This window comes from Phascolarctos cinereus, unplaced genomic scaffold, assembly GCF_003287225.1.
Source record: "Phascolarctos cinereus isolate Bilbo 61053 unplaced genomic scaffold, phaCin_HiC Scaffold_726;HRSCAF=1367, whole genome shotgun sequence".
NCBI lineage: Eukaryota > Metazoa > Chordata > Mammalia > Diprotodontia > Phascolarctidae > Phascolarctos > Phascolarctos cinereus.
In genome coordinates, this window is record NW_027556098.1 from 346,663,034 (window position 1) to 346,690,069 (window position 27,036).

Genomic DNA, 27,036 nt, shown 5'->3' on the forward strand with positions numbered 1-27,036 from the left:
TGTGTCTTATAAGTGCCAGAGATAGCAAGAAAGGCAAAAACAAGCCCCCACCTTCAAGGAACTCGCATTCAAGTGGGGGAGACAACATGCAAACAGCTACACACAGACAAAATAAATAAAATGTAAATGGGAAGCAATATCAGCAGAGGGTACAAACGGCAGGGATGGAGGGACCAGCAAGAAAGACTTGGGGAAGGTAGAATTTGGGATGAATCTTGAAAGAAACTAGGAGGCAGATATGAGGAGAAATAACATTCCAGGCAAAAGAGCCAGTGAAAACAAATGGAGTCCCAAAATGGAGCAGCCTATGTGGGGGGAGCGACAAGGAAACCATTGTTGTTGGGTATTAAAATAGAAGCATGCTGGAAAAGTAGGAAGCGGCCAGGTAGTGAAGGGCTTTAAAAGCAGTGGGATTTTATATTCAAATGAAAAAAGCCATTCTATAGGTGGGAGAGAGAGTATGAGCAAAAGCTTAAAGGCAGGAAGAACATTAAATGTGTGGAGGACAGTATAAGAGACCATCTTTATTAGAGGAGAAGGTGGGTGTTGGAAAGTGGTAGGATAGATGGCGATGAGGACAAATTGTAGAGGGTCTTCAAAGCTTGTGGTATAGACTTTGCCAGGCAATAACCATTGTAATTTATTGAACAGGAGCGTGACATGATGAACGCAGTTTTAGGAAGGTTCATTTGGTAGGAGTATGCAAAAGAGAGGAAGCTAATTAGGGTGATTATAACTCAGATGTGAAGTGGTAAAGGCTTGTTCTAAGATTGTGACAGTTGAAAGAAGAAAGGGCTGATTTGGAGGCATTTTGAAAGAGAAGTCAATAGGAATTGGTGGCTTAAGATATATGAAAAAAGAATCACAGAATTTTAGAGCTGAAAGGGAGTTAGTCCTGGGATTCTTTCTTTAAAATTAATTTATTTATTTTTAGTTTTCAACGTTCACTTCCATAAGCTTTTGAGTTTTAAATTTTCTCTGCCTCCCTCCCGTTTCCCCTCACCAAGATGGGGCACAGTCTGATATAGGCTCTACATATACATTCTTTTTAAACATATTTTCATTAGTCACGTTGTAAAGAATTAAAACCAGTAGGAGGAACCACAAGAAAGAAGAAACAAGACAAAACAGAAGGAAAAAAGAGCAAATAGTATGCTTCGATCTGCGTTCAGACTCCATAGTTCTTCTTCTGGATGTGTATAGCGTTTTCCATCATGAGTCTTTTGGAGTTGTCTTAGATCCTACTCCTGGGATTCTTAACCTTTTCCATGTCATGGGACTCTTGGTAGTCTAGTGAAGCCTATAGACCCCTTTTCAGAATAATGCTTTTAAATGTGCAAAATTAAATGTTTAGGACTACAAAGGAAACAAATTATGACAAAATAGAATTAGCCAAATATTAAAACAAACAAATTCATAGACCCCAGGTTAAGAATCCATGATCTAGTCTGGCCTTCTCCTTTTACAGATGAAGGAGCTGAGGCCAGTGAGGTCAAGGGAGTTGTACAAGGTGATATGTCTTCTGAGTGACAGATTGGTGGCCAGTTAGTTCTGCTAACTTCGAGCCCAGTGGTCTTTTTTGCTTCATGATACTGCCTCCTAAGCACCTGAAAGAATTACAGAGGACTGCAATATGGCCACATAAGATTCTAGAGGGATATGTTCAGGTGTGCTCTTCTTACAGATACCTGTCTGGAATAGCTGTCCCCCTTAACTAGCATCCTGTCCCTTCTTGTCTTTGCCTCCCTGCTGCTCTGGCTTCCTTCAAGTCCCAGCTAAAATTCCATTTTCTATGAGAAGCCTTTCCTGATCCTTCTTAATGCTAGTGCCTAAATTTATCCTGTCTCTATCCTGTTTGTATATAGCTCTTTTCATGTTGTTTTCTTCATCAGACCGTGAGCTTCTTGAGAACAGGGACTCTTTTTTGCCTTTCTTTGTATCCCCAGTGCTCAGCATAATGACTGGCACACACTGGGTGCTTAATAAATGTTTGTCGCCTCACCTGTCATTGTTCATATTCTGTTTACGAGAGAAAATTCAGAAAATCCTCTTCCTTGGGACAAAAAGCACTATCTTCTTAGCAGGTTCTTCTCACTCAAACTCTTATTGATACTCAGCTCCTCCAAGAAGCCTACCCTTTCTGATTAAAATCACTCAGTTGCTCACTCTTTCCTCAGGCCTTCCCTTCAGTTCTTAGGAAGTAAAATTTTTTAAACTTTTCATCTGCACTTGATCCTAAAGGCCAAAGTAAAGTGATGTAACACCTAACATTGAGTGAATTTATACAACTGCTCCTTCCTCTGCCTTGTCTTGCCACTATCCGGATTCACCAAATTAAAGAAGTATTTATTAAGTACCAGGACATGTCAGGTCCTGGCTTTCTGTTTGATACTTTGTTCATTTGTTCTTATTCACATATTGCTTTATGATTATTCTCATGTCTTTTCCATGTGTTTGCATTTTGAATTGTAAGTTCTATAAAGCTAGAAATTGTGTTAAATTTCTTTTGGATCTCCGCAGTCAGGTAGAGGGCTGCACACATAATGGACCTGTAGTAATGTTGACTAATTAACTGACTGACTCACTGATAAAGGGCTGCCAGGACAGCAAAAAAGATAATTGCATTTAAAGAATTTAAAACCTTGGCCTATAATAAATAAAAGATAACGAGATTACTTGGTATACCTTGTACATTCCCGAATTATTATATATTCCCCTTTCTTTTAATTCAAGTTGGAGAGGAGACTTATGTATGCAAGGCAACAAGCATTTATTATTAGTAGTAGTAATAATAGTAATTATAGCTAACATTTACATGACACTTATGTTCCCAACTCTGCTCTACACACTTTACAATTGTTATCTCATTTAATCCTCACAACAACCCTAGAGGGTAGGTGATATTGATATCCCCATCTTACAGATGAAAAACAGGCAGAGGGTAAGTGATTTGCCCAGGATCACACAGTTTGTGTCTGAGGCTGGATTTGAACTCAGATTATCCTAACCCCAGGCCTAGTGCTCTATTCACTATGCCATCTAACTGCCTACCTGCCACCTAGCTGCCTGTGTTTTTTATCAAACACTATGTGCCAGGCACTGTGCTAAGCACTTGTGACAAAAATACAAGCAAAAGCCTGTACAAGCCTGCCCTCAAGGAGCTTACATTCTAATGGAGGAAATCAGCACAAAAAAAGAGTAGAAAAGAAGACAGAAGGGACAAGAAGAAGGAACCTTGTAGGGGAACATGATGATAAAGTTTAGAAAGTCTGGGAGGGGGCTGATTGAATGTTCCAGGGAGAGGAAGCATTGGGAAGGTCCAGAGTGATACTGCCACTGAGGCATGAGCATTTCAGTAAAATCAATCATGGTATTGGGGATTTAAATCCTAAAGTGAGAAGGCTGAGCTCTCCTGGACACTCAATAAGGAGTTTTTGCTGGTTACATGCAGTCATGATTTAAATTTTTCATCTTTGGCAGGGAATTATCCCAAAATCCATGATAAGGAAAATGGATCTTATCCATGAATAATAAGCGTCCCTGAATTCCCCCAGATTGTTTTGGACATCACCACTTCCTATGCTGAATCAATAGAGAGAACTTGAAAGATATTTTGACCCTTCTCATTGTGATGTTTTCCTCTTTTTCAGGACTGACCAGCACTTTCAGATCGTTGGAGAAAGACAGCGTCCTTCCCAACTGGAATCTGTCACAGCTGCTCCCAGAAACAAGGAAGCAGCTGTATATGTGAACAACCCTTGAGATTACTAGAATGACACTTTCTTTGACCGTTAGTCAGAGAAGGGAAATCTTTTGTTTCTGCCTGAACCTCCTATCCTCTGTCTGCCTCTTATGCACTCCAGCACCCCTATCAGCTCTCTATTCTCCTTCACTAGCCCAGCAGTAAAAAGACTGCTTGGCTGGAAACAGGGAGATGAAGAGGAAAAGTGGGCGGAGAAGGCCGTTGACTCTCTGGTGAAGAAACTGAAGAAGAAGAAAGGAGCGATGGAAGAGCTGGAGAGGGCTTTGAGCTGCCCAGGCCAGCCCAGTAAATGTGTCACCATACCCCGATCCCTGGACGGAAGGCTACAAGTATCACACCGCAAGGGTCTGCCTCATGTGATTTACTGCAGGGTGTGGCGCTGGCCAGATCTACAGTCTCACCATGAATTAAAACCACTCGAGTGTTGTGAATTCCCATTTGGCTCAAAGCAGAAAGAAGTGTGCATTAACCCATATCACTACCGCCGAGTGGAAACCCCAGGTAATAAATCCCTACATAATTAGAAGAGTTAGGCATAGGCCAAATGCATATTGGGTGAGTGAATATGTCATTAAGTACCAGAGCCTGCAGGTGAGCTAAGAAGATCCAGGCTGCCCTCTGATTGAAAGAGAGTGTAAGGGAAAAGCTCTCCCCTATCTGGGTCAGTATATAGGTTTTCACTAAAAGAGTTACCAAGAAGTAGCCTAAAATCTACTAGGGTTAGGTAGGGTGGCTCAGTGGATAGAATGCTGGACTTCAGTCAGGAGGACCTGAGTTCACATCCAGCCTCAAACACTTGCTAGCTGTGTGACCTTGGGCAATTCACTTAACCTCTATTTACCTCAGTTTTCTCATCTGTAAAATGGAGATAATGGTACCTACCTCTCAGAGTTGTGAGGATCAAATGAAATAATAATTATAAAGTGCTTAGCATAGTACCTGGCACATAGCAAGCGCTATATAAATGTTAGTTATTATTATCCTGCCTTAGACACTTACTAGTTGTGTGATCCTGGGCAAGTTACTTAACTGCCATCTGCTTCAATTTCCTCATCTGCAAAATAAGTTGGAGAAGGAAATGGCAAACCACTCTAGTGTCTTTGCCAAGAAACCCCTAAAGGGGGTCATGAAGAGTTGGACACAACTGCACAACAATTTGTAATATGGTAAAAAAAAAAAACACCACAACAAAAAAACCCTACTCTGTTAGAAAACTCCTCACTTTTAAATAACCTCTCATATTAAAAGTCAAAATATGTCTTCCACTTGTAAAATGGTTGGATAGTACTTCTCTTTTACCATTTATCCATTCAACAAGTTTATTTAGAAGGTACATATTTTGTACAAGGCATTGTTCTAGGTGTTAAAGATACGAAAATTTTAAAATGTCATAGCCATTGGTTTTGAGGAGCTTACATTGTGTGTGTGTGTGTGTGTGTGTGTGTGTTCGTTCTGCCTGAGAACTCATGGAAGGCTAGTGGACATACTGACACGTGAGCTGAGTTTTGAAGGGAGACCAGGATTCTGAAAGGGACTAGATGAGTAGTATATGCATTCCAGGCATGGGAAATGGCCTGCATAGATGCATGAGGCCAGGAAATGACATGTCAACTTAAGGGAATTTCTTTCAGGAGTTCAGTTTGGCTGGAATGTGGAGCATTTAAAAAGAAATAATGTAAACTCTGGCTGGAGAGGTAGGTTGAAGTCTGAATATGGAAGGCCTTAAATTCTAGGTTAAGGAACATTGTATTTTATCCTCTGTGCAATAGATCCTGAATTTTTTGGGCAAAAGAGTGACATTGTCTGGGAAGATTATTTTGGTCGTTGTGAGGGGAGAGATTGGAATCAGAGACCAGTGAAGAGGTTATTCTTACAGTCCAGGCCAAAGTGATGAAGGCCTGAACAAGGATGGATGAGAGATGTGGAGGTAGAATCAATGGGATTTGTTACTGATTGTATATGATAGGTGAAGGAGAGGGAAGAGTGAAAAATGGCTCTCAGGTTCTGAATCTGGATGACTAGGAAGGTTTCCCTCTGTATTCATCCTTATACCTTGATGTCAGCACTGTCTGGGTCCATCCTAATCTTTTATTTTTGTTAGTGTGTATGCAGTGCAATTAGGAGAGGCAATTTAATGCCAGTTCTCCCTCCCTTTTTACCTATCTGCTTTATTCTGGGAAATCAAAGCCCTCCTACACTACTACACAGAAATAGCCAGCTTCAGAGAGAAAGTTTAGGTAGGTTCTTTAAAAAACCCAGCAGATTTCATCATTCAGGATTTCTCTTAAACCTTAAACCAAAATTGAAGAAGCAGTTAGTACCTTTTATCTAATGGTATTAGATAGGTGACCTTTTAGCTTTCCTAAGATGTGTTTTTTTCCCAACAAATACATGTTGTTGTCCATTGTTAAAAAGGGATGATCTTACTCCACTCACAGTAAATTTATTTTATTGCTGGTAGTATCAAGGACCTGTATGAAAATGAAAGCCGATGATCTTCTATTCTTTTTATTCCTAATGGTTTCACTACATCTCATGGGCCCAAATTCACCTTCCTTTCTTGTGCTTTAATTTCTTTGGGAGCTCCAAGCAGGAAAAAAAATGTATGCCCTCCCGCCCCAATTGGCTGGTTTTACTTCTTGAACAAAGTAATAATTCTACACTTTTTAGGTAAATTAAACAGCTAAATATTCATTGGCACTTTTTTCTCCTCTCCCTCATCTCTTCTTAAAAGAGAAGCTGAGATTTAATTGAAGACACTAACAAACCCACTGGAGCCTTGTTCTAAGACTAATCTATACAAGGCAGGTCCACCTTGCATCCCATCCAGAAGGGTTTAGTACCTAAACAATCAATTATGTACATTTCTCTTTAAGGTAGCCAAATGACTTGGACCCCAAACACTTTGCCATTGTCAGTATCCAGGGTAGTTGTAAAATTTAGGTTTTAGATTTAGAGCTAGAAGAGCCATTAGAGGTTATTTTATTTGACTCCCTCATTTTACAGGAAATTGAGGCCTATGGAGGTTAGCAACTTGTCCAAGGAACATAGTTAATGTGAGATGGAGGTAGGATTTGAACTCAGGTCCTCTGACCCCAGATCCCATGGTCTTTCCATCCATCTGGTTCTACAGATAAATTCTCATTTTAAAGGAGAAACCTAAATAGTAGAGCAAAACCTGTTAGTAGAGAAATATTTGTAATCCAGTCTTTCCTAAAGACTTGGCCTAATGTAACTTTCTGCATGGGGAGGGAACCTAGTGTTTTAACACAAATATTCATGGAGCAAGATAGCGTTCACACCATCATATTAGAAGAAGCCGTTTTAGAATCAAAGTTATATAAGAAAGACCTTTAAAAACCTCCATTTTATTTGCATATTCTGTCCTTTCATCCTTTGATTTTCTTCTTCAGAAAAAGCAGTTTTTCTCTCTATTTTAGAGTATGTATCCTCTGCATGTAAGCAGTTCAAAAACAAGGAAAATCAAGATTCTTTGGAAGATTTCTAGGTTTTGTGAAGTTTGTTATCCCACATGAAGACAAAGTTCAAATTTTCCACTTTGAGAAAAGCCATGTTCATTCCCTAATTCCCTCCCAAAGCAGGGATGCTGCAGGCAACATACTAATTGTCCTTGGCATTTTTTTTTGTTTTGATGGGGCAATGGGGGTTAAGTGACTTGCCCAGGGTCACACAGCTAGTAAGTGTCAAGTGTCTGAGGCTGGATTTGAACTCAGGTCTTTCTGACTCCAAGGCCAGAGCTTTATCCACTACACCACCTAGCGGCCCCCATATCCTTGGGATTTTCAAACCTTCACTTTGTACCTCAAGGCAACTAGTGGTGTGGTGGGTAGAATGCTGTGCTTGTAGTCAGGAATGCCCAAGTTTAAATTTGGCCTCAGACACTTAACTCACAGCTTCACTTCTAGCTGCCTCACTTTCCATTGCAACTGCAAAATGGAGATAATAACAACATCCACCTACCTATCTCTGAGTTGTTGTGTGGATAAAATGAAATAATACTTGTAAAATGCTTTGCAAACCTTAAAGCTCTTTCTCTCTATATAAATGCTAGCTGTTGTTATTATCATAGAGCTGCTTTGATAAGTCACTGGAAGATCATCTATACTGAAGTATAGCATAGTATAGCAGGATTCTGCCTCAAGGGACTAGAAAGATGACCATCTTTTCTCTTTTTCATAGATATTCCCCTTTCCCCCCCATGTAAAATGCCTCCTTGAAAAAGATGTGATGGTTCTAATATAATCTTAGGCTACATTGAATTGAGATGTACAATTCAGAATCAGATGACTGGATGCCTTGTTCAGACCATATCTGTGTCCATTTCTGGGGACCAGAGTTTGGGAAGGACATTGACAAACTGGGGAGTAGCCAAAGAAGTGTGGCCAAGATTATAGGGAGGCTCATAACCACGCCGTATGGTGATCTTCTGAAAGAAATGGGGATATTTAGTTTGTAGAAAACAAGAGGAGATGAGGGACATAGTTGCTTGTTGAAGTACTTGGAGGATTGTTATGGGAATGAGAGATTCGATTTTGTTCTTCTTGGCGTCCTGGGGCAGAAATTGGAGCAATGAATAAAAGTTGCAGAAAGGCACATTTTAGATCTACATAGGGACCAGTCTTATAACAATTAGAGCTGCCCAAAAATACAGTGGTGTTTTTAGGGAAGTAATAATAGCTGATGTTTTTATAGAACTTTAAAGTTTCTAATACATAATTCTACATATATCCAGTTTTATCTTTAAATGATGTATCTCACTTGGGCCTCATAGCAACCCTGTGAGGTAGGTACTACAAGTATTGTTATCTTCTCTTATATATGAGGAAACTGAGGCCCAGAAAGATTAATTTTTCACTCTGCATCTAGCACTGTATGATGTCTCCATCATTGGAAGTATTCTAATTGAAGATAAATGATCACTTATCAGGGATATTGTAGATAGACTATTATTTGGGTTGGGATTAAACCAGTTAATCATTGAAGTCCCTTCCATCTAGATTATTCAGTCAGTCATTCGGTCAATAAATATTTGTTAAGCACCTACTAGGCGCTATGCATACACTGTGCTAAATGCTGAGAATACAAAGAAAGGCAAATGACATGCCCTATTCTCTCATGAAGCTCACAGTCTAGTCAGAGACAACATGCAAGTAACTATGTACAAAAATGCTGTATGCAGGATAAATTGGAAATAATCAGCAGAAGGAAGGCTAAAATTAAGGGGGATTGGGAACGTCTTCCTATAGAGGGGTTTTTAGCTGGTCCTTGAGGGAAGCTGGGGAAGCCATGAGGCAAAGATGAGGAGGAAAAGTCTTTAATCGTGGAGGAATAGCCAGGAAATGTACCCAGAATTGGGAGATGGAGTTCCTTATTCAAGGGAAAGGGATGAGGTCAGTGTCATTGGATTGCAGAGTATATTGACAGGGGTGGTGGTGGGAGGGGGAGAATTGTAAGGTATAAGAAGACTAGAAAGGTGGGGAGAGTCAGGTTATAAAGGCAGGCCAAACAGGGGATTTTATAGTTGATCCTGGAGGTGATAGGGAGCCCCTGTAGTTCACTGAATAGAGGGGTGACGTGGTCAGAGATGGGCTTTAGGAAGGTCAGTTTGATAGCTCAGAGGAAGATGGACTGGAGTCGGGGGAGAACTCGTGATAAAGAGAGCAACCTACAGGCTATTGCATATTTTCATTTAGAAGTACACATCACTTTATCATTGAAAGCATTTCATAATATCATTTTAAAGTTGCTTTGGTATTTACTACCTAATCAACACTCCAGATGGGCAAAATGAAGTTGAATTAAGAATAGGAAGCATATAGAATTTAAAGATTGGGGAATTTGTTTTCTTGGTGACAGTATTTAAAACACGCTCAGTCATACATAGAATAAGTGAACCAGTCAGATTAAAGAATAATGATAATAAATAAGGATTCTCACATTAAGGTTTGCCAAGTGCTTTTTATTACAAAAATCTTGTTAGGTAGGTGGCCCAAACATTATTCTCCTTTTACAGATAAAGAAACTGAAATTCCGAGAGGTCCAAATGAAAGCAAGCATTGGAGCTGGGCTTTACCAGCTTTCCTGGATCAAGGTCCAGGCTCATTCTCCTGAATCACCCTGCTGGGTGATTCTGCTTTAAGCAGAAGCAGGCTGAGTAAGTGAGCTCTTGGTTGCTGTTAGCGTTTATTGTTGAGAGAGGAAATAAAGGAACAAAGACCAGGCAACTTCTGATGCTGTGAGCTGAGCTATTTACATTTAGTCTGTACTCCTCACATTGAGTGATGAGGGCAAAGAAAAAGTAGCGGCAGCCCATGATGATAATTACACTAGTAAGATATACATTATGCTAGAGAAGAAATAGGTCCTTTTCTTCTCCATGGTAGCTTAGAGGGTTGCAAATCTGCACTTCCACACAGAAATATAACACTTTGCTCAGAGAAGTATGTGAAGAAGGATGTTTATTAATGTCAAGCAACTTTGGCTATGCCACATGTAAACTCAGGTCACAGAAGCTTCATTACCTCCTCTCAGTGAAGAAAGTGAATAGGTTGCACATTAAGAATCGTCCTTAGAAAGGAACTCGTATCCTGCTGAATGTGTAGGAAGGTCTCTCCCAGACAGATTTTATATGAAAAAAATGATCTTCTCAATTGATCCTTGTCTCTATAGATAGATGGAATAAATAAAAAAGATGTATCTCGTGCCTGTCATTTCTGTAAGGGAGGAGTGAGTTTTTGCTTCTTTAATATAGTGAGAAGTTTTGTAAATAACTGATGTGTACTGGATGGAGTTTGGGGCCTGGAGGCAGGAAGACTTGTCCTCCTGAATCCAAATCTTAGATTCTTACTAGCTGGGTGACCCTGGGCAAGCCACTTAACCCTGTTTGCCTCAACTTCCTTATCTGCAAAATGAGCTGGATAAGGAAATGGCAAACCACTCCAGTATCTTTGTCAAGAAAACTCGAAATGGAGTCATAGAGAGTTGGACAAGACTGATACAACTCAACAATAACAAGAGAAGAGCCCACTTTCTTCTTTACTCTGTGTTGGGATTTCTTTTTAAAAGCTATCATTTGCCTATTTAATTCTATTTTTCCCCCAGTCAGATAAAGAAATATAAAATAACATGGTAAAGGACAAATAGTAGACTGTACATCATTATTTCTAATTGGTCATTCTGTGTAGAAAATCCTCGTGGCTGGTGTGAACACTGAGTATCAGGAGAACATTTGGCTTTGGGATTTGAATCTCCACAATTTAACTTCCTGAAGGAAGAGTCATAGCTAAGTCATATTCTTTTTTTAAGCATGATACCCTACAGGAAATCAAGGCCAATAGGCAACTTAACTACATTTAAGAGTAATTCTTTATTTAAAAAAAATTATTTGCCTATACATCTTTACACCCAGGGCTGAAGGAATAGTCTCATTTTAGCATCAATGATAAATCTGAAGTTTAGAAAGCTAGTAGTGGTCCATAAGATTCTTTTGGTCTCTGAAGGGAAAAAAAAGGAAAGGACAAAATATCGTTCTTTAATGTTCAACTCTAACTATGATGTGTCTCTCGTGTTGCAGTGCTTCCTCCTGTGCTCGTACCAAGACACAGCGAATTTAACCCCCAGCTCAGCCTTCTGGCCAAGTTTCGGAATGCTTCCCTCCACAGTGAGCCCCTGATGCCTCACAACGCTACCTATCCTGAGTCTTTTCAGCAGCCCACAGGCTCTACCTATTCATCGTCACCCAGCCACATGTTCTTGCCTTCTCCCAGCACTGTAAGCTACCCTCATTCCCCAGGAAGTTCATCGGGGCCAGGGAGTCCATATCAACTCACAGGTGAGAAGTGAAAGCATAGAGGGCATTAAAAGCTGTAGAGAGAGATGAGACCATAAAGATTCTTTTGTCTAACACCCCTGTTTTATATATAAGGAAACTGAGTACCAGAGAGGTCAAGTAATTTACCAAAGGTCACATAGGGAGTTTGTGGTAGAGTCAGAAGTCAAACCCAGTTTGATTCTAATATAGTTAATGAGAATTCTACTAATATATGACAACATTCCTAGGGATTTGGGTATTTCATAGCTGGGGATTTTAGCATATGGCAAGAGGGCAATAATCTTTTCATGAAATCAGGAGCAAAATGGTCAACATGGAATCTACACGATGAACTTAGCATTTTTCCAAGCTTTTGCTGCCTTTTAAACCAATCAAAGGTCTGTTCCTGTCTACATAAGTTACTTGAATTAGTTTGGGACTGTAAGGAGCAGTGATGTAGCTTAGGTTGTCATATACAGCCAAGAGTATAGTTTCTGTTGGTGTAAGACCAGGAAATGAGTTAATGAGACTTGGGAAGATAGAGAATACATCTTTCTTCCATGTGCACCAGTGTGCAAAAAGCAGGAGTGTAGCATAATCAAAGTGGCATTTTAATTATATAAATGGAAGAAAATGAAACATTAATTTATAATTATCCATACTAAAGCAGATGCAAGGCAAGACAAAAAGCATTTATTAAATACTTACTATGTGTCAGACACATAGTAAGCTCTGGGAGTACAAATACAAATAAAAAGATAGTCCCTGCCCTCATGTAACTTACATTTTAATGGGAAGAGACAACACATAAAAGAGAAATGGAAAGCAGAAGCTGGGGTGGAGGCACCTGCCTGGGGCCATGTCGGTGGAGTTGGAAGAGTCAGAAGCACAACCAGGAAGAGAATGAAATTGAGTATTGAAGTATAGTACCCTTGTATTTTGTCTTGGTCAGCACCCATATGGAGCTCAGTTTTAGACACCACATTGACAAGGAAGAATGATGACACATGGAGTAGTCAGGATGCTGAGGAGACTGACAACCATATCATATAAAGATTGTTGAAGCAACTGTGAATATTCAATATAATTAACATTCTTTTCCTCTCCTGTAGGAGATAAGTCTTAGAGGAGGAAACATAGTCATCTTCAGATATGAAGGGCTATTGGGTAGAAAAAAATGACTTTTTTCCCTTACAGTTTAGAGATGCAGCATGAAATAGTCTCATTTGAAAGTCAGATTTTCTGTTCTTTTCATCAGGAATGCTTGTAAGACCTCTATTTCATTGAATATCCATTTTTCTCCCTGAAGGATTATACTCAGTTTTGCTGGGTAGATAATTCTTAGTTGTAATCCTAGCTCCTTTGCCCTTCAGAATATCATATTCCAAGCCCTCCAGTCCTTTAATGTAGAAGCTGCTAAATCTTGTGTTATCTTGACTGTGACTCCATGTTATGTGAATTATCTCTTTCTGGCTGCTTGTAATATTTTCTCCTTGACCTGGGAGCTCTGGCATTTGGTTACAATATTCCTGAAAGTTTTCATTTTGGGATCTTTTTCAGAAGGTGATGAGTGGATTCTTTGAATTTCTATTTTACCCTCTAGTCTAGAATATCAGGGCAGTGTTCCTTGATAATTCCTTGAGAGATAATGTCTAAGCTCTTTCTTTTTATCATGGTTTTCAGGTAGTCCAATAATTCTTAAAGTACCTCTCCTGGATCTGTTTTCCAGGTCTGTTGTTTTACCAGTAAGATATTTCACATTTTCTTCTATTTTTTCATTCTTTTGATTTTGTTTTATTATTTCTTGTTGTCTTATGGAGTCATTAGCTTCCACTTGCCTAATCCTAATTTTTAAGGCATTACTTTTTTCAGTGAGCTTTTGTACCTCCTTTTATATTTGGACAATCTTACTTTTTAAGGAGTTATTTTCTTCAGTGAATTTTTGTGCATTTTTTTTTCCATTTGGTTAGTTCTACTTTTTAAGGAGTTCTGCTCTTCAGTGAATTTTTGTACATTTTTTTTCCCTTTAGTCAATTCTGCTTTTTATGAAGAAGTTCTTTTCAGTGGATTTCTGTGCCTCTTTTACTATTTAGCCTATTGTGTTTTTCAAGGTGTTATTTTCTTCAGTATTTTTGAGCTTCCTTTACCAAGCTTATTGATTCTTTTTTGCTCTCATTTCTTTTCTCCGTTTTTCTTCTACTTCTCTTATTTGATTTTTAAAATCCTTTTTGACCTCTTCCAGGAATTCTTTTTGGGTGTAAGACCAATTCACATTTTTCTTTGAGACTTTGAAGATAGCAATTTTAACTTTGTTGTCTTCTTCTGAGTTTATGTTTTGATCTTCTCTGTCACTATAGTAACTTTCTATGGTCAGGTGTTTTTATTTTTGGTTTGCTCATTTTTTCCAGCCTATTTCTTCACTTTGAATTTTATTTTAAAGTTGGACTCTGCTCTCAGGATGGGAGGGGGCACTGTCCTAAGCTTCAGGTTTTTTGTGCAGCTATTTTCAGAGCTGGTTCAAGGACTCTCTATGTTTTCAGTTCTTCCAATGCGATATGACATAAAGAGAAGTGTGTTTACCAGTCTCCTGGACTGTTCTCTAGTCTGTGAGAGACCATGGGCACTCTTTTCCTCCCTTGAACTATGACCATGTTCCCCTTGTAGCTGCAAGCACTGGCATTCTAGTGCTCCTCCTCACCCAGGACTGTGACCTGGATCTGAGTATGGGCAGTGCACACAGTGCAAGCAAAGGAACTCCTGTAATCTCCTTCTGACCAATAATCTGACTCTCTTACTATTTGTGGGTTGAGAGCTCTGGAAGCCACTGCTGCAACCACTGATTCAGTTGCCCACCAAGCCTGCTACTGCTTTGCTAAGGAGCAGCCTGCACCGGGGCTACACTAGACTCTGCTCTAATCTCACCCTAGTGTGACAGACCTATTCTGCCAACTTTGGTTGGAAAATTGTTTTACCTTATTCTTTTGTAGGCTCTGCCACTCCAGAATTCATTTTGAGGCATTATTTAAAGTTGTTTGGGGGAGGAATTTGGGAGAGCTCAGGTGAGTCCCTGCCTTTTCTCCTCTATCTTGGCTTTCTGTGCCTCCCCTTCCCCCCCCAAGTTCTTTTATAATGTATGCTATTTCTATTTGGCAGTTCTAGAGAGTAGAGTTATAGGGGAGAGATTTTCTCCTTATGGAAGGAAGAATTTTCAAACAATTAGGGTTATTAAAAATGTTATGGACTGTTTTGTTAGGTAGTAAGTTCCTCATCAGTAGAAGCTGAATGACCAAGGCTGTTAGGGATTTTGTAAAGGAGATTCCTGCATAGGACAAGAAGTTGAACCAGCTGCATTTGAAATGATCTCTGTGGTTACTTACAACTTTAAATCCTATAGTCCTATGATTCCTTTCAACTCCTATGTTCTGGAAGTGATTTTATAATCAGGTAGCACCGCAGTGCTCCAAGTGGTAGGCCTGGAATCAAGAAGACCTGAGTTCAACCCAAGCCTCTGACATTTAATAGCTATGTGACCCTAGGCAAATCATTTAACCTCTGCCTGCCTTTTCCTCATCTGTAAAATGGGAATAATAATAGCACTTACCTCCCACAAAGGGAGATATTTGTAAAGCTCTCTATATACATGCTAACTATTATTATTTATATTGGATTACTCATGTAAAAACTACTTAAAGCAGTTTATATATTGACTTTGGCTTTGGTTAAATTAATGGACTTGACTTCTTTCTTTTTCTTTCCAGTGGTAAATCATGTTATAACTACCTTCTTTTAAGCTTATTGGGAGATCATCCCTCTGTAGTTTCTTGAAAAAGTAAATAACTATTGTTTTCTCACCTCAAAACAAACTCTTTTTATTTGGTTGATATGGAACCAAATAGATTTAGAATCATATAATTTTTAAAGCCAGGAGGGAGCTTAGAGATCATCTAGTCTATAACCCCCTTATTTTACAGATGGGGAAACTGAGACCAGAAAGAGTAAGTGACTTGGCCAGAGTCATAGAGCTGCAAGTCTAGAATACATGTTTCCTAACCTCATGGCTAGTGCTTTCATCCCTGTCTCACATTAGAATCAATAGTCAGTCAGTCAGTCAGCAAGCATGGTAGCCCATGTCTGTAATCCTTGTTGTTGGGGTGGATGAGGTTGGACAGCAGTACTCTGGTAAATGTTTACTATCTCACTGCAAAAAACATGCGTATGACATTTTCATTATCACTTTCCTCAACCTAAATAATCAACAAAACAATAAATCAAATCCAGATTTGCAGCTTTTGCCAATTTCTGCGGTGTAAATGCTCACACTGAAAACTTAACAATTGGCTGTTCTGAGGCAGGTCAAGCCGTCTCCAGCAGACCCCTGCTGGTGGATCGCTTGGGAGTGCTGAGCTTTAGGACAACTAAAGCCAGTCAGGTTTCTGTACTAAATCTGGTACCAGTATGATGAGCAGCAGGCTAAACAAGATAGGACAAACTGGTCCAGATCAGAAAAACAGAGCAAGTCAGAGCTTCTATGCCAACTTATATTGGCATTAGACCTGTGGGTAGTCACTGAACTTCTAGCCTGAGTGGTTTTAAAAAAAAAGTATTTTTGAAGTACTAATTATATCCCATTCTCCCATTGGTGAATTCCTTCTGGAACCTCCATTTTGAGGAAGGGCCCAGACCATCCACGCTTCTTACTTTCCTGTTATGTATTGTCTTCCCCTATCAGAGTGTAATTGAGCAGCTAGGTGGTGCGGTGGATACAGCACTGGGCCTGGAGAAAGGGCCTGAGTTCAAATGTGACCTCAGATACTCACTAGCTGTGTGACCTGGGCAAGTCACTTAACCCTGTTTGCTTCAATTTCTTCATCTATAAAATGAGCTGGAGAAGGAAATGGCAAACCAGTCAACAGTACCTCTGCCAAGAAAACCCTCAAAATTGTCTTTACATGTAATTGGAAAAAAATAAAATAATATTTTTTTTAAAAAGAGAGAAAACCCCAAAAATGGGTTACAAAGAGTGACCAATAACATTAGAATGTAAACTTTCCCTCGAGGGCTGGGACTGGCTTTCTTTTTGCTTGTATCTATAAGCTCAGCACTTAGCACAGTATGTGCCACAAAATGCCTAACAAATGCTTGTTAACTGAGCACTGGGGCTGCAGTGAATGACAACCAACAAGCTCTTTCCTTGCTCCTTTCTTGTTCTACCTTTGGCTTGGGCACTTTTCCACTAACCCAAGGAATGCTTCAGTTCAGCTTGATTCAGCAGGTTTTGACAACTAGCCTGCTATGTACCTAATGCCACGAGGTGCATTCTCAAAGGACTTTTATCTATGTGCCAAATATGAAGAGGTTAGGAGGGATTTCTCTTCTCTCATTCCGTATGTATCTTTATGTCACTCCCTACAGAATCTTTGGGGATAGTAGCCTTTACATGTATTTGTGTAAAGAGAATTCACCCTTCCTTCTTACTCATGGCTCTTCTACCCACAAGACACAATTTGATTTCGGGGAGAGAGGAAAAGTAGTGTAAAGGAACAGTCAAAAGATCTGGCTTCAAGACCACATCTGATTCAACCATAAATATGACCCTAGACAGATCATTAACTATTATTCTGTTTTTTCCCATTAATTTTTTTTACTTATTTAATATTTTTTTCCTCAGTGACATGTAAAAATAATTTTTAACATTCATTTTTAAAACTGAGTTCCAAATTCTCTCCCTTCCTCCCTCCCCAAACAATTTTATATAGGTTATACAACATGTAGTCATGTTAAACATATCCATAAGAATCATGTTGTGAAAGAAAACATAGACAAAAAAAACCTCAAGAAAAATAAAGAGTAACAAAAGTATCCTTTAATCTGTATTCAGACACCATTAGTTCTTTCTCTGGGGAAGGATAAATAGCATTTTTGTTGTAAGTCCTTCAGTTTTCTTGCTTTGTTGTATTGCTGAGAACAATTAGCCATTCACAGCTGATCATCTTACAATATTGCTGTTACTTTGTACACAGTACATTTCACTTTGTATCAGCCCATGCAAGTCTTTCCAGGTTTTTCTGAGAGCATCCTGCACATCATTTCTTATAGTACAATGGTATTCCATCATAATCACATACCACAGCTTATTCAGCCATTCCCCAATTGATGGGTGTCCCCTCAATTTCTAATTCTTTACTCCCAGAAAAGAGCCGCTATAAATATTTTTGTACATATAGGTACTTTTCCTGTTTGTTTTTTAGCTCTTTTGGAATACAGACCTAGTAGTGGTATTGTGAAGTCAAAAGGTATGTCCGGTTTTATAGCCCTTTGGGCATAGTTCAAATTGCTATACAGAATGGTTGAATCAGTCCACAACTCCACCAACAGCACATCAGTGTCTCCTTTCCCCCACATCCACTCCAACATTTGTCATTTACCTTTTCTGTCTTGTTAGACAATCTAATAGATATGAGATAATACCTTAGAATTGTTTTAATTTGCATTTCTCCAATCAATAGTGAGTTAGAATATTTTTTCACATGGCTATAGATAGCTTTTATTACTTCATCTGAAAACTGATTGTATCTTTTGATCATTTATCAATTGGGGAATGGCTTTTTTTTTTTAATAAATTTGACTCATTTCTCTATATGTTTGAGAAATGACTTGCTGCAAATTTTTTTCACAGTTAGGATTGCCAGCTGTATTTCCCTCCCTCCTATTCCTCCCACCCCTCTTTATTCTATTCTCTCTCTTTTTACCCGGTCCCTCCTCAAAAGTGTTTTGCATCTGACTACCCCTTCCCCCCAATCTGCCCTCCCTTCTATCACTCCCCCCCCCCTTTTCTTATCCCCCTTCCCCTCCTACTGTTATTCTAGCTGAACTTCTGTTTCCAAGCATATACCCTGGGGCATGTGAGCAGCAGAACAGCCTAGTAGACATTCTGCTACTGACAGCTGGCTGTCCCAAAAATGCAAAAGAGAAGTTTATCCAAAAGTGTAGCTTTCTTCCTACACAGTCAATTAGGCAGATTTTTCCCTGTTTTGTCATTGAGGAAAACTACATCTTCCTGCTATCAAACTTAGATTTGAAAAACAGTCATGAAGTAGTTATCATCCTTTGACCATTCCTGAAGCCAAGGGAAAGCTAACCAATCCTTTACCAGGAATCTAAGAGTAGCAAGTCTTTTTTCCCTTCCATGTTGGCAATGCTGAGCACCATCTTCAGTATCAGTTCTTTTCCCTCCTGCAGTGATACTGCCTATGGGGGTTACAGGGTTTAGCTGCAAAGGAGGGGGGAATCAGTCTGTCCTTAAGGAATTGGTTGATTTGATGATTTTCTTTTTTTATTGCTTTTTTTCTTTAGTTGATACACCACCCCCACCTTATCATGCCACAGAAACACCAGGGAGCCACAATGGACGACCTCTAGATGCCACAGCTGACAGCCATTTAGTGCTATCATTGCCTAATGGAGGTAAATTTGTGGATGAAGCACTAAACACTGATACTTTTGGGTAGTAATTCTTACCATCCTCTCCCTTGTTTCCCTCTAAAAGTGAAGAATTGTTATTTAACTTGTGATTTCCTTTGTGGTCTTCTGTGACGTCTTAACTTCTATTTGATAGCCTCCCCAGACCAGAGCAAGGACTGGTTTTCTTGTCACCTTGACTCTTGGAATAAGTTAATTATTCATTTTAACTTTTGTGCTTATAAATCTGTCATCTTTAATATTTACACAGTGTGCTACTATAAGTGAGGAGAATCTATTCTAATTTTTACTAATAATTATTCAGGTTAGAAAATGTATCCTTTAAAAACCTCCACAGATTTATTTATTTATTCAAGCGTCACTTCTCTTTAGGTAGCAAATGTATTCCTGGAAAATTTCATGAAAATCTTTTTTTCCCCTATACTTCTGAAGTTCCTTTGAGCTCTTAAATTGTAGGATTCCCATGAAACTTAATGATTTTAAACATTCTCATGGGTTGAAAGCTCAGTGAGATAGTGAAAAGAGCATTTTTAGGCTTGGAGTTGGAAGACTTGGTTTTTCCCCTTGGCATTGCCATTTGTTAGTAATGTGATCCAGTGCAAGTGACTTTCCCTTTTGCTAGCTCTCAGTTTCCACATCTGCAAAATAAGGCCCTTGGACTAGATGATTGCTAAGATTCCTTCCAGCATTTTGCAATTCTGTGATTTTCTGATAACTCATGGACTCAGCATTAGAAGGCACTACAGATGTCTTTTACTCTGAAATGTGAATTCTCTTCACAAGTGGTCATCTAGCCACTGTTTGAAAACCTCAAGTAATGGTGGGCTTCTGGGGCAGTGGGTTCCACTTTGGAGCAGTTCTGATTGTTAGGAAGTTTTCCTCAAATTAAATAAAAAAATTATTCTCCATGTAGTTTCCAACCATTGGTCTAGATCCTGCCTTGTAAGAATAACTTAGTGGCTAAAATTTAGCAAGAGTTCTTAACCTTGGGTTCACAGCCCTCTGAGGAGTCCATGGATAGATTTCATGGAGTCTGTGAATGGGAATGGAAAAAAAAATTTACATATATATTTTTATTAACCTTTGGTTTCCTTTGTAAGCCTTAGGCTAGTTGACCTTGAAGGTCAGCCTAAATTCTATGATTCTCAAAGAAATCACTTTCCTTTGAAGTCACTAATGGCTTTAGATGATTAAATACTGTACATGAGGCAGAAAGGAGAATGAAAACCTATGCTAGTGAGGACAGTTTTTCTTGTACATTCATTCATTCCTGGATAGATTTTCAGATTGGTTTTTACTTTAACAAAATTCATTCATTTGTTCTAGGCTCTTGTTTGGGAAGTGGTGTGCTGCCTATCATTGCTTCTTGTTGAGCATTCATTCATTGCCCTTCATAGACAAAAATAACACTATGAATCTATAGCAGGGCAATTGTTTTAAGTAATATATCTTCTACAGAGGGGAGTGACTTGCCCTGGTAACCTAACATACTGTTTGGTCTGGTCTTCCCCTCCCTTTATAACTACTCCGTGCATGTTTGTAAGACTCTTAGCCCAGAGCTGGGAGTGCTGTCTGTGGGACAGAACAAAACTCTTTGGCTCATAGAGGCGATTAAAACATGGGCTTTTTAGAAGAGCACTACTCAACTGAGCTAACTAGCTGCAAATCATCATTTACCACTGAAACCTCCAGAAAAATGATGGGTTTGAGAGAAAAATTAAACAGCAGCAGCCTACTTGCTCCCGAAAGGGTTGACTCACTGGATCCTGGAATATGAAGCCCAAGTAAAGACTTATTATGACAACGATCCATAACCTGATTTCTTTTCCTTTAGACTTTCGACCTGTTTGTTATGAAGAGCCTCAGCACTGGTGTTCTGTTGCCTACTATGAACTCAACAACCGAGTCGGGGAGACTTTTCAGGCTTCTTCTAGAAGTGTACTCATAGATGGATTTACAGATCCTTCAAATAACAGGAACAGGTTCTGCCTTGGACTTCTTTCTAATGTAAACAGAAACTCAACAATAGAAAATACTCGGAGACATATAGGAAAGGGTAAGAACAAGTGTTTATATTCTTTGTAAGTGTGAACTTGGGAATAGATAGAGATACCACCCATATATCATCAGAATAACATAATGGAGAGCTCATGGGGCTTATAAGCCAAGTGAATGACGTTCTGGGCTTGGCTCCACAATATATGAACTGTTTGACCTTGGACAAGTCACAATTTCTGTCACTGGGTTCTGTCTATGAAATAGGCAAAATAATACTTTCCCTGAATTTATCTTATTGAGATGTGGTGACAAATGAGATGTTAGCTGTGAGAGCATGCTGAGTCATTGTGATAAATGTTTTATATAAGTACTAGGTCGTTATTCAAACGTATCAAAAGTGATTTCTGAGATGACTTGTGAAGAAAAGTCTTCTCAGGATTATGGCCACTTAAGAGCAGCTTTTTTTTCCAGTTACTAACTTAAAAAACATTGCATATAAACTAGATATTAACCAAATACTTTATTTATGTTTTCTTTAGTAGGGTAAAGGCATCATAACTGGGCTGGGGACTTTTAATGTGATATGGTACTTCTTTGAGTCTCACAGTGAATAGGCTGATTGGCCGTCAGGACTAAGCTAGGACATTCTCTAGCCAGGAGAGTATTTTTTCTTTGTAAAAGTTTAGGGGTGAGGTGGTAAAACTCTGCATACCCTTCTCTGTGAAAGGGCAGATTTAGGCCTCTGCTAAGGCTACAAAGAGAAAACAAAGCAAAACTTATGTTTATAAATTTGTCTTCAGCTGTTACTTCTATGCAACAGAAACTAGCTAGGGCAAACTAGTGAGGGTGATCCACATCCTCCATAGGATTCAAGATCTCAAACAAGTTAGAAAACTAGTAGTCTAGAAGTCAGTCAGTCAGCAGCATGTATTAAGCACCTACTCTGTGCCAGGCGCTCCGCACTGGAGACACAGAGGAAGACAAAAAACCCCAAAACTCCAGTGCTTGCTTTCAAGTTGCTCACAGTCGAAGGTGGGGGTGTGGGGGAGGGAGACAACATGCAAATCAGTACAAGGGAGAAGCTCACACTTTGTGGATAGAGAACAGCTGGCCTTGGAGTCAGGAAGCCCCTCCCTCTGACTGGTACTGGTCTAGGGCTACAGACTAATTTCTCAGGGCCTCAGGCAATGCTCTAAGACTCTGAGTTGCACAATGGCTGGATTTGCACTGGAAAGGCAAGTACCTCATGAAATTACAGGTTCATACCAAATTTCTGCATTCATTATTTTTTTGGAGGAGGCAGTTGGGGTTAAATGACTTGTCCAAGGTCACACAGCTAGTAAGTGTTAAGTGTCAAGTGTCATGCCAGATTTGAACTCAGGTCCTCCTGACTCCAAGGCTGGAGCTTTATCCACTGAGCCACCTACCTGCCCCTAAACTTAGACTGTATTAACTTCACAAGGCAAATGGACATTTTTTGGTTTCTTGGGATTTTTTGGTGAGACAATTGGGGTTAAGTGACTTGCCCAGGGTCACACAGCTAGTGAGTGTTATGGGTCTGATGCCAGATTTGAACTCAGGTCCTCCTGACTCCAGGGCTAGTGCTCTATCCACTGCGCCACCTAGCTGCCCCAAATTTCTGCATTCAAACCAACCTAACAACAGAGTTTTCTGATCTCCCTTTAAAAATCTCTTGAAGATCCCTGTCCTTCCCCTCCCACTCTCAGTTGGTAATGTAATCAGTGTTCTTCCTGATCTACTATTTAAATTCCTTTTTTTTCTAGGTACTGTATATAAACCATTGGTTAGGAGCAGGTTAAATTCATTAAATCCACTAAGATAAACACTCACTGGCTCTTTAGGTTGAAGACTGAGAGACTAATTGAATTATCACTGATGAATCCTTTATGTAGAGAGGTAATAATGATATGCAGCTTTAAATAGTGTTTTAAGATCTACAAAGCAGTTATCTCAGTTATCCTCACAACAATCTTGTGAAGTAGGTGCAATTGTTATCTTCATTTTATAGATCCCCATTTTACTGGGGCAGGCAGAGGTTAAATGACTTACCCAGGATCACACACAGTTATTGAGTGTCTGAGACAGGCTTTGAACTCAGGTCCTGTTGATTCTAGCAGTCCCTCCACTGCACCTCCTGGTTGCCCAAGTTGATGCTCTGACTGTGCCTTCTGCCTTGTACTTGAGTTGCTAATGTTTTGCACCCGAGTTTTGGGGCTACATTTTTATTTTTCTCTTTCCAGCCCACTCTAGCCTACTGCTCCCCCTGCCATTTTTTACTTTAAAAGGCCAAGATCTCCCCTACTGCATCCTGGGCCATCTCCAGTTGTCCTGATCTATCCCTTGCCACTGGACCCAAATGGCTCTGGAATAGAAAGTGAGGCTGGTGACTTTGCACAGCCCTCCCTCCCTTAAATCCTATTCACTTGCAAGTCATGGCATCATCTTCCTGATGTCATGGTTCTCTTCGAGAATGAAGGACAAACAACAACTGCCCTATTAGTAGAATATCATTTGGAATTGTTTTTCCATTAACAGTGGTAGGTTTGTGCTGATTTATCCACATTCTTTTACTTAACCTCGTGATCAAGGGCACACATTTTCAAGATAGCTGGCTAGACTTAAAACTGTAGCCTATAAGCATACAAAGGAGCACAGTTAAGCGCTGTTTGGAGGATTGAACATGTGGCCTTAGACTCCCAGCAAGGTGCTGTAATCAGTTGTAACCATGATTTAGCCACAGACTAACTAGTACTACTTAGGCTTAAGAAGTCTCCACTTGATTTTAGAGGCAATTTTAGAGGTTGTCTAAAAATTAGAGCATTGTATTCTCAGTTAGCAGATTTTATATTCCAAGTCACTTAAACCCATCTTTTCGATTTTGTCTCTCTAAAATGGTATGAAAATACTCATCAGATAGAAGACCTATTTGCTGTTTGCCTGTGCACAAAGTTATATGATTAGAGTGAATTTTGGAATGATCTTTACAGCTAATGTAATAGTATGGAATACTCTTTGTCTCTTTCTCCAGATGGGCTGTTAGCATAATTCTAAAGTGGTTCAGAATTGTGAGTAAGGCTCCAGCAACTTCACTTTGCATTAGCGAGATGTGTTATGAGGATAAATGAGAATATCTGTGATATCGCTTTTACTTTTCAAACATGTGGCTCTTACAAAAGTGTTTTTGCAGCTGTCATTGATAAGTAATTATTATTGCATTTCTGTTGTGAGGAAATTGGTCAAATTCCGGTTAGAGAATGATGCTTTAAGAAAAGGTGTCCTTGACTATATTTGCTCTGTGCTTTAAACTAATGAACCATTGCCTCCTGGTGGTGGACGATATTAGGACTAGATTTTCTTGAGGTGGCAATAGTTTTCAGATTGCCTTTGTCCTTGAATGTGCATAAGTTTCTCTATCATTAAAAACTTTTTTTCACCTTGTTTCCTTCTTCAGCCATAATTTCATTTCTTTATTTCTCAGTTAAATGGATGGAATGATCTTTGCTCACTTGTTTCCATTTTGTCTCTGTCCAATCTCTTCACAACCTTTTATAGTCTGACACTTGTATACACCATTACGATAAAGCAGCCCATTATTGGGAGGAGAACAGCAAGGCTCAGGGCCTTTTTGTTTTTGTTTCATGGACATGAAGAAGAGTGAATGATTCCCCCCCACCTTTTCACACCTTTGCCTCAGTCAAGGACCTCAAGCTTCTCATAATGAAAAGGATGCTTGCTAGATCTGGAAGCCTACTCTGTAGAAGCCTATGCAGCAGACAGTCTAGGATATTAAGAACCATGTTATTTGGGACTCATGGACCCCCAGAAATCATGTTTCTTTGGGATCTGAGTTTATTAGTGGCAGGTCAGCTACAGTAATCAAAATATTTTCTTTGTGCTATTACATAATCATAAAATTTAAAAGTAAGGCATTATTTGTACTTTTTTGAATGTATTATAAATTATAAAAATTACTCATTTTAATGATAATGGTAGATTTTAAGCATTTAAAGAAAATATTAGTAAGCCAGAAGATAATCCCATTCTGGCAAAATGTAGGATGCAGCACAATTGCATATCTGCATTTTTTTGGGTTCCTTTTAAAGAGAAAGTATCAGAAGAAATAGAAAACTCACAAACTCACAGATAATGAGTTTTAGGCTCCCAGAATTATATTTTCTATTGTATCTTAGTGAGGTGAAAGATTCAGAAATGGAAAAAAAAGCCCAAACCTTGGTTTTATTAATAGAAGAAACATGCAAGTGAAAGAGTTGTAAGCTAGTATATGTAAATGGAATGGGACTGCCATTCCAAAGAAACTGTTTCCTAAAAATAATTGTCACATGTAAAGCAAATGGCAGATCATTTAATAAAAAATAATGTTCCAATTTCAGTGCCAATTCTACGTGGATAGGCTGAACTTCTGATTCATAAAGGCCATGAATTTTGCAGATGTAGTTTAAAGTCATTATTTGGGGATATAAATTGGATTCAGATAAAATCCTTTGACCATTTAGATCCTCTGTAGATGAGTTGCCCCTTGCCAAAGACTGTAATTCTATGTCCTGCCATGCTGTTACTCAGCAGGAGTAATGAAATATTTTCTCACCCATCGAACTGAGGCTGCCAAATACTTCTTTCTTGGTGCTAAAATCCCTTATCTTCTAAATGTCCTCTAGGTAGTGGGAAAGGAAAAAAAAAACTATACCTAGAAGACCAAAATATTTCCACAGCTTCTGTCACCACAAGCACTGTGGGCTATGGATGTAAGTAAGATATTAATAGGAGTGTGAATCATGACCCAAATAAAGACCAGACCCAGATAAACACATTTATTGGTTAGACATATTAGATCAAAAAGAACTTTATAAGCAGAAGTCATCGAATTGAGCCTTGTAGTTAAGTACAAAACACAAGCCCTGAATCCATTTTTTATAAAAATCAAACAGCAATTTTCCCTGATATACGCATTGGCATTAAAATGAAGACGTCAATTTTTGCTACCCTCCTCACAATACATTGTTACTTATTCCCCAAGAATATTGACAAGAAACTGTCTTCCAGTATAACTAGCTTTCTGATTACCTACCATAGAGAGGAGAAACCTTTCTGATCGGGTCTTGAGTGAGACTAAATAATGCCTGTGGATCCCAATGACAGGTAAAAGGTATAAGTGGTGGAGAATGAGAAGAGAAGATGAAAAAGAAAAGAAGTGAGTGAGAAAAGCACATGATATAGAGGAAGACCACTGGATAGGCAGTCAGGAAATCTGAGGTTTTTTTCTCACCCTTGCATACAAGCTGCCTTTGTGATCTTGGTCAAAACATTTAATGTTTCCAGACACCATTTTCCTCATCTATGAAATGAGGGTGTTGGATTCTAAAATAGAGAAAGGAGACAGAAAGAGAAAGAAAGAAAAAAAAAGCTATGGGTGGCAAAGAATAGTGGAGTGCATCAAATAATTATCTCAAATTGCTACTACTGCTCTAAACTACAGCGATCAATTCTATTCTTAAAACTCTCTAGTCAGTGGGCAGCTGGGGGTGGCGCAGTGGATAGAGTACCAGCCTTGGAGTCAGGAGGACCTGAGTTCAAATGCGGCTTTAGACACATAATACTTACTAGCTGTGTGACCCTGGGCAAGTCACTTAACCAAGTTGCTTGGACAAAAAGAAAACACAAAATACCTCTAGTCAAGGAAATTAATAAAATTTCTAACTTTCTATTTTTAAATTATTTCTTACAGTAAAAATTCCTTATATTTCATATCAGTTTCTTGCTCTAAATATGTTTAAATTAATTCTGACTTTCAGAGTTGGAATGGATTTTTAAAAAATTTTTCTGTAAGGAGAATTTTCAAATTCTCTTCTAATTTTAGAAAGCAAATTTCGGTGGCCCCAAGATGCTTCCTTGCATATTAATTTCAAGGTGTAAAGCAACTTGATAA

The 27,036-nt window shown here is 39.1% G+C and overlaps 1 protein-coding gene across 2 annotated transcripts in view; it reads left to right on the forward strand.

Moving 5' to 3' along the window:
• SMAD9 (SMAD family member 9) overlaps positions 1–27,036 on the forward strand; it is a 105,499-nt gene that overhangs the window by 67,853 nt on the left and 10,610 nt on the right. The window contains exons 2-5 of one of the 2 annotated variants that reach the window (XM_020967859.2): positions 3,651–4,264; positions 11,358–11,615; positions 18,948–19,058; positions 20,908–21,129. In XM_020967859.2, the coding sequence (XP_020823518.1) occupies positions 3,853–4,264; positions 11,358–11,615; positions 18,948–19,058; positions 20,908–21,129 (1,003 nt within the window). In that variant the 5' untranslated portion in view covers positions 3,651–3,852. The remainder of the gene's footprint in view (positions 1–3,650; positions 4,265–11,357; positions 11,616–18,947; positions 19,059–20,907; positions 21,130–27,036) is intronic. The other variant, XM_078156980.1, reaches the window with a different exon arrangement.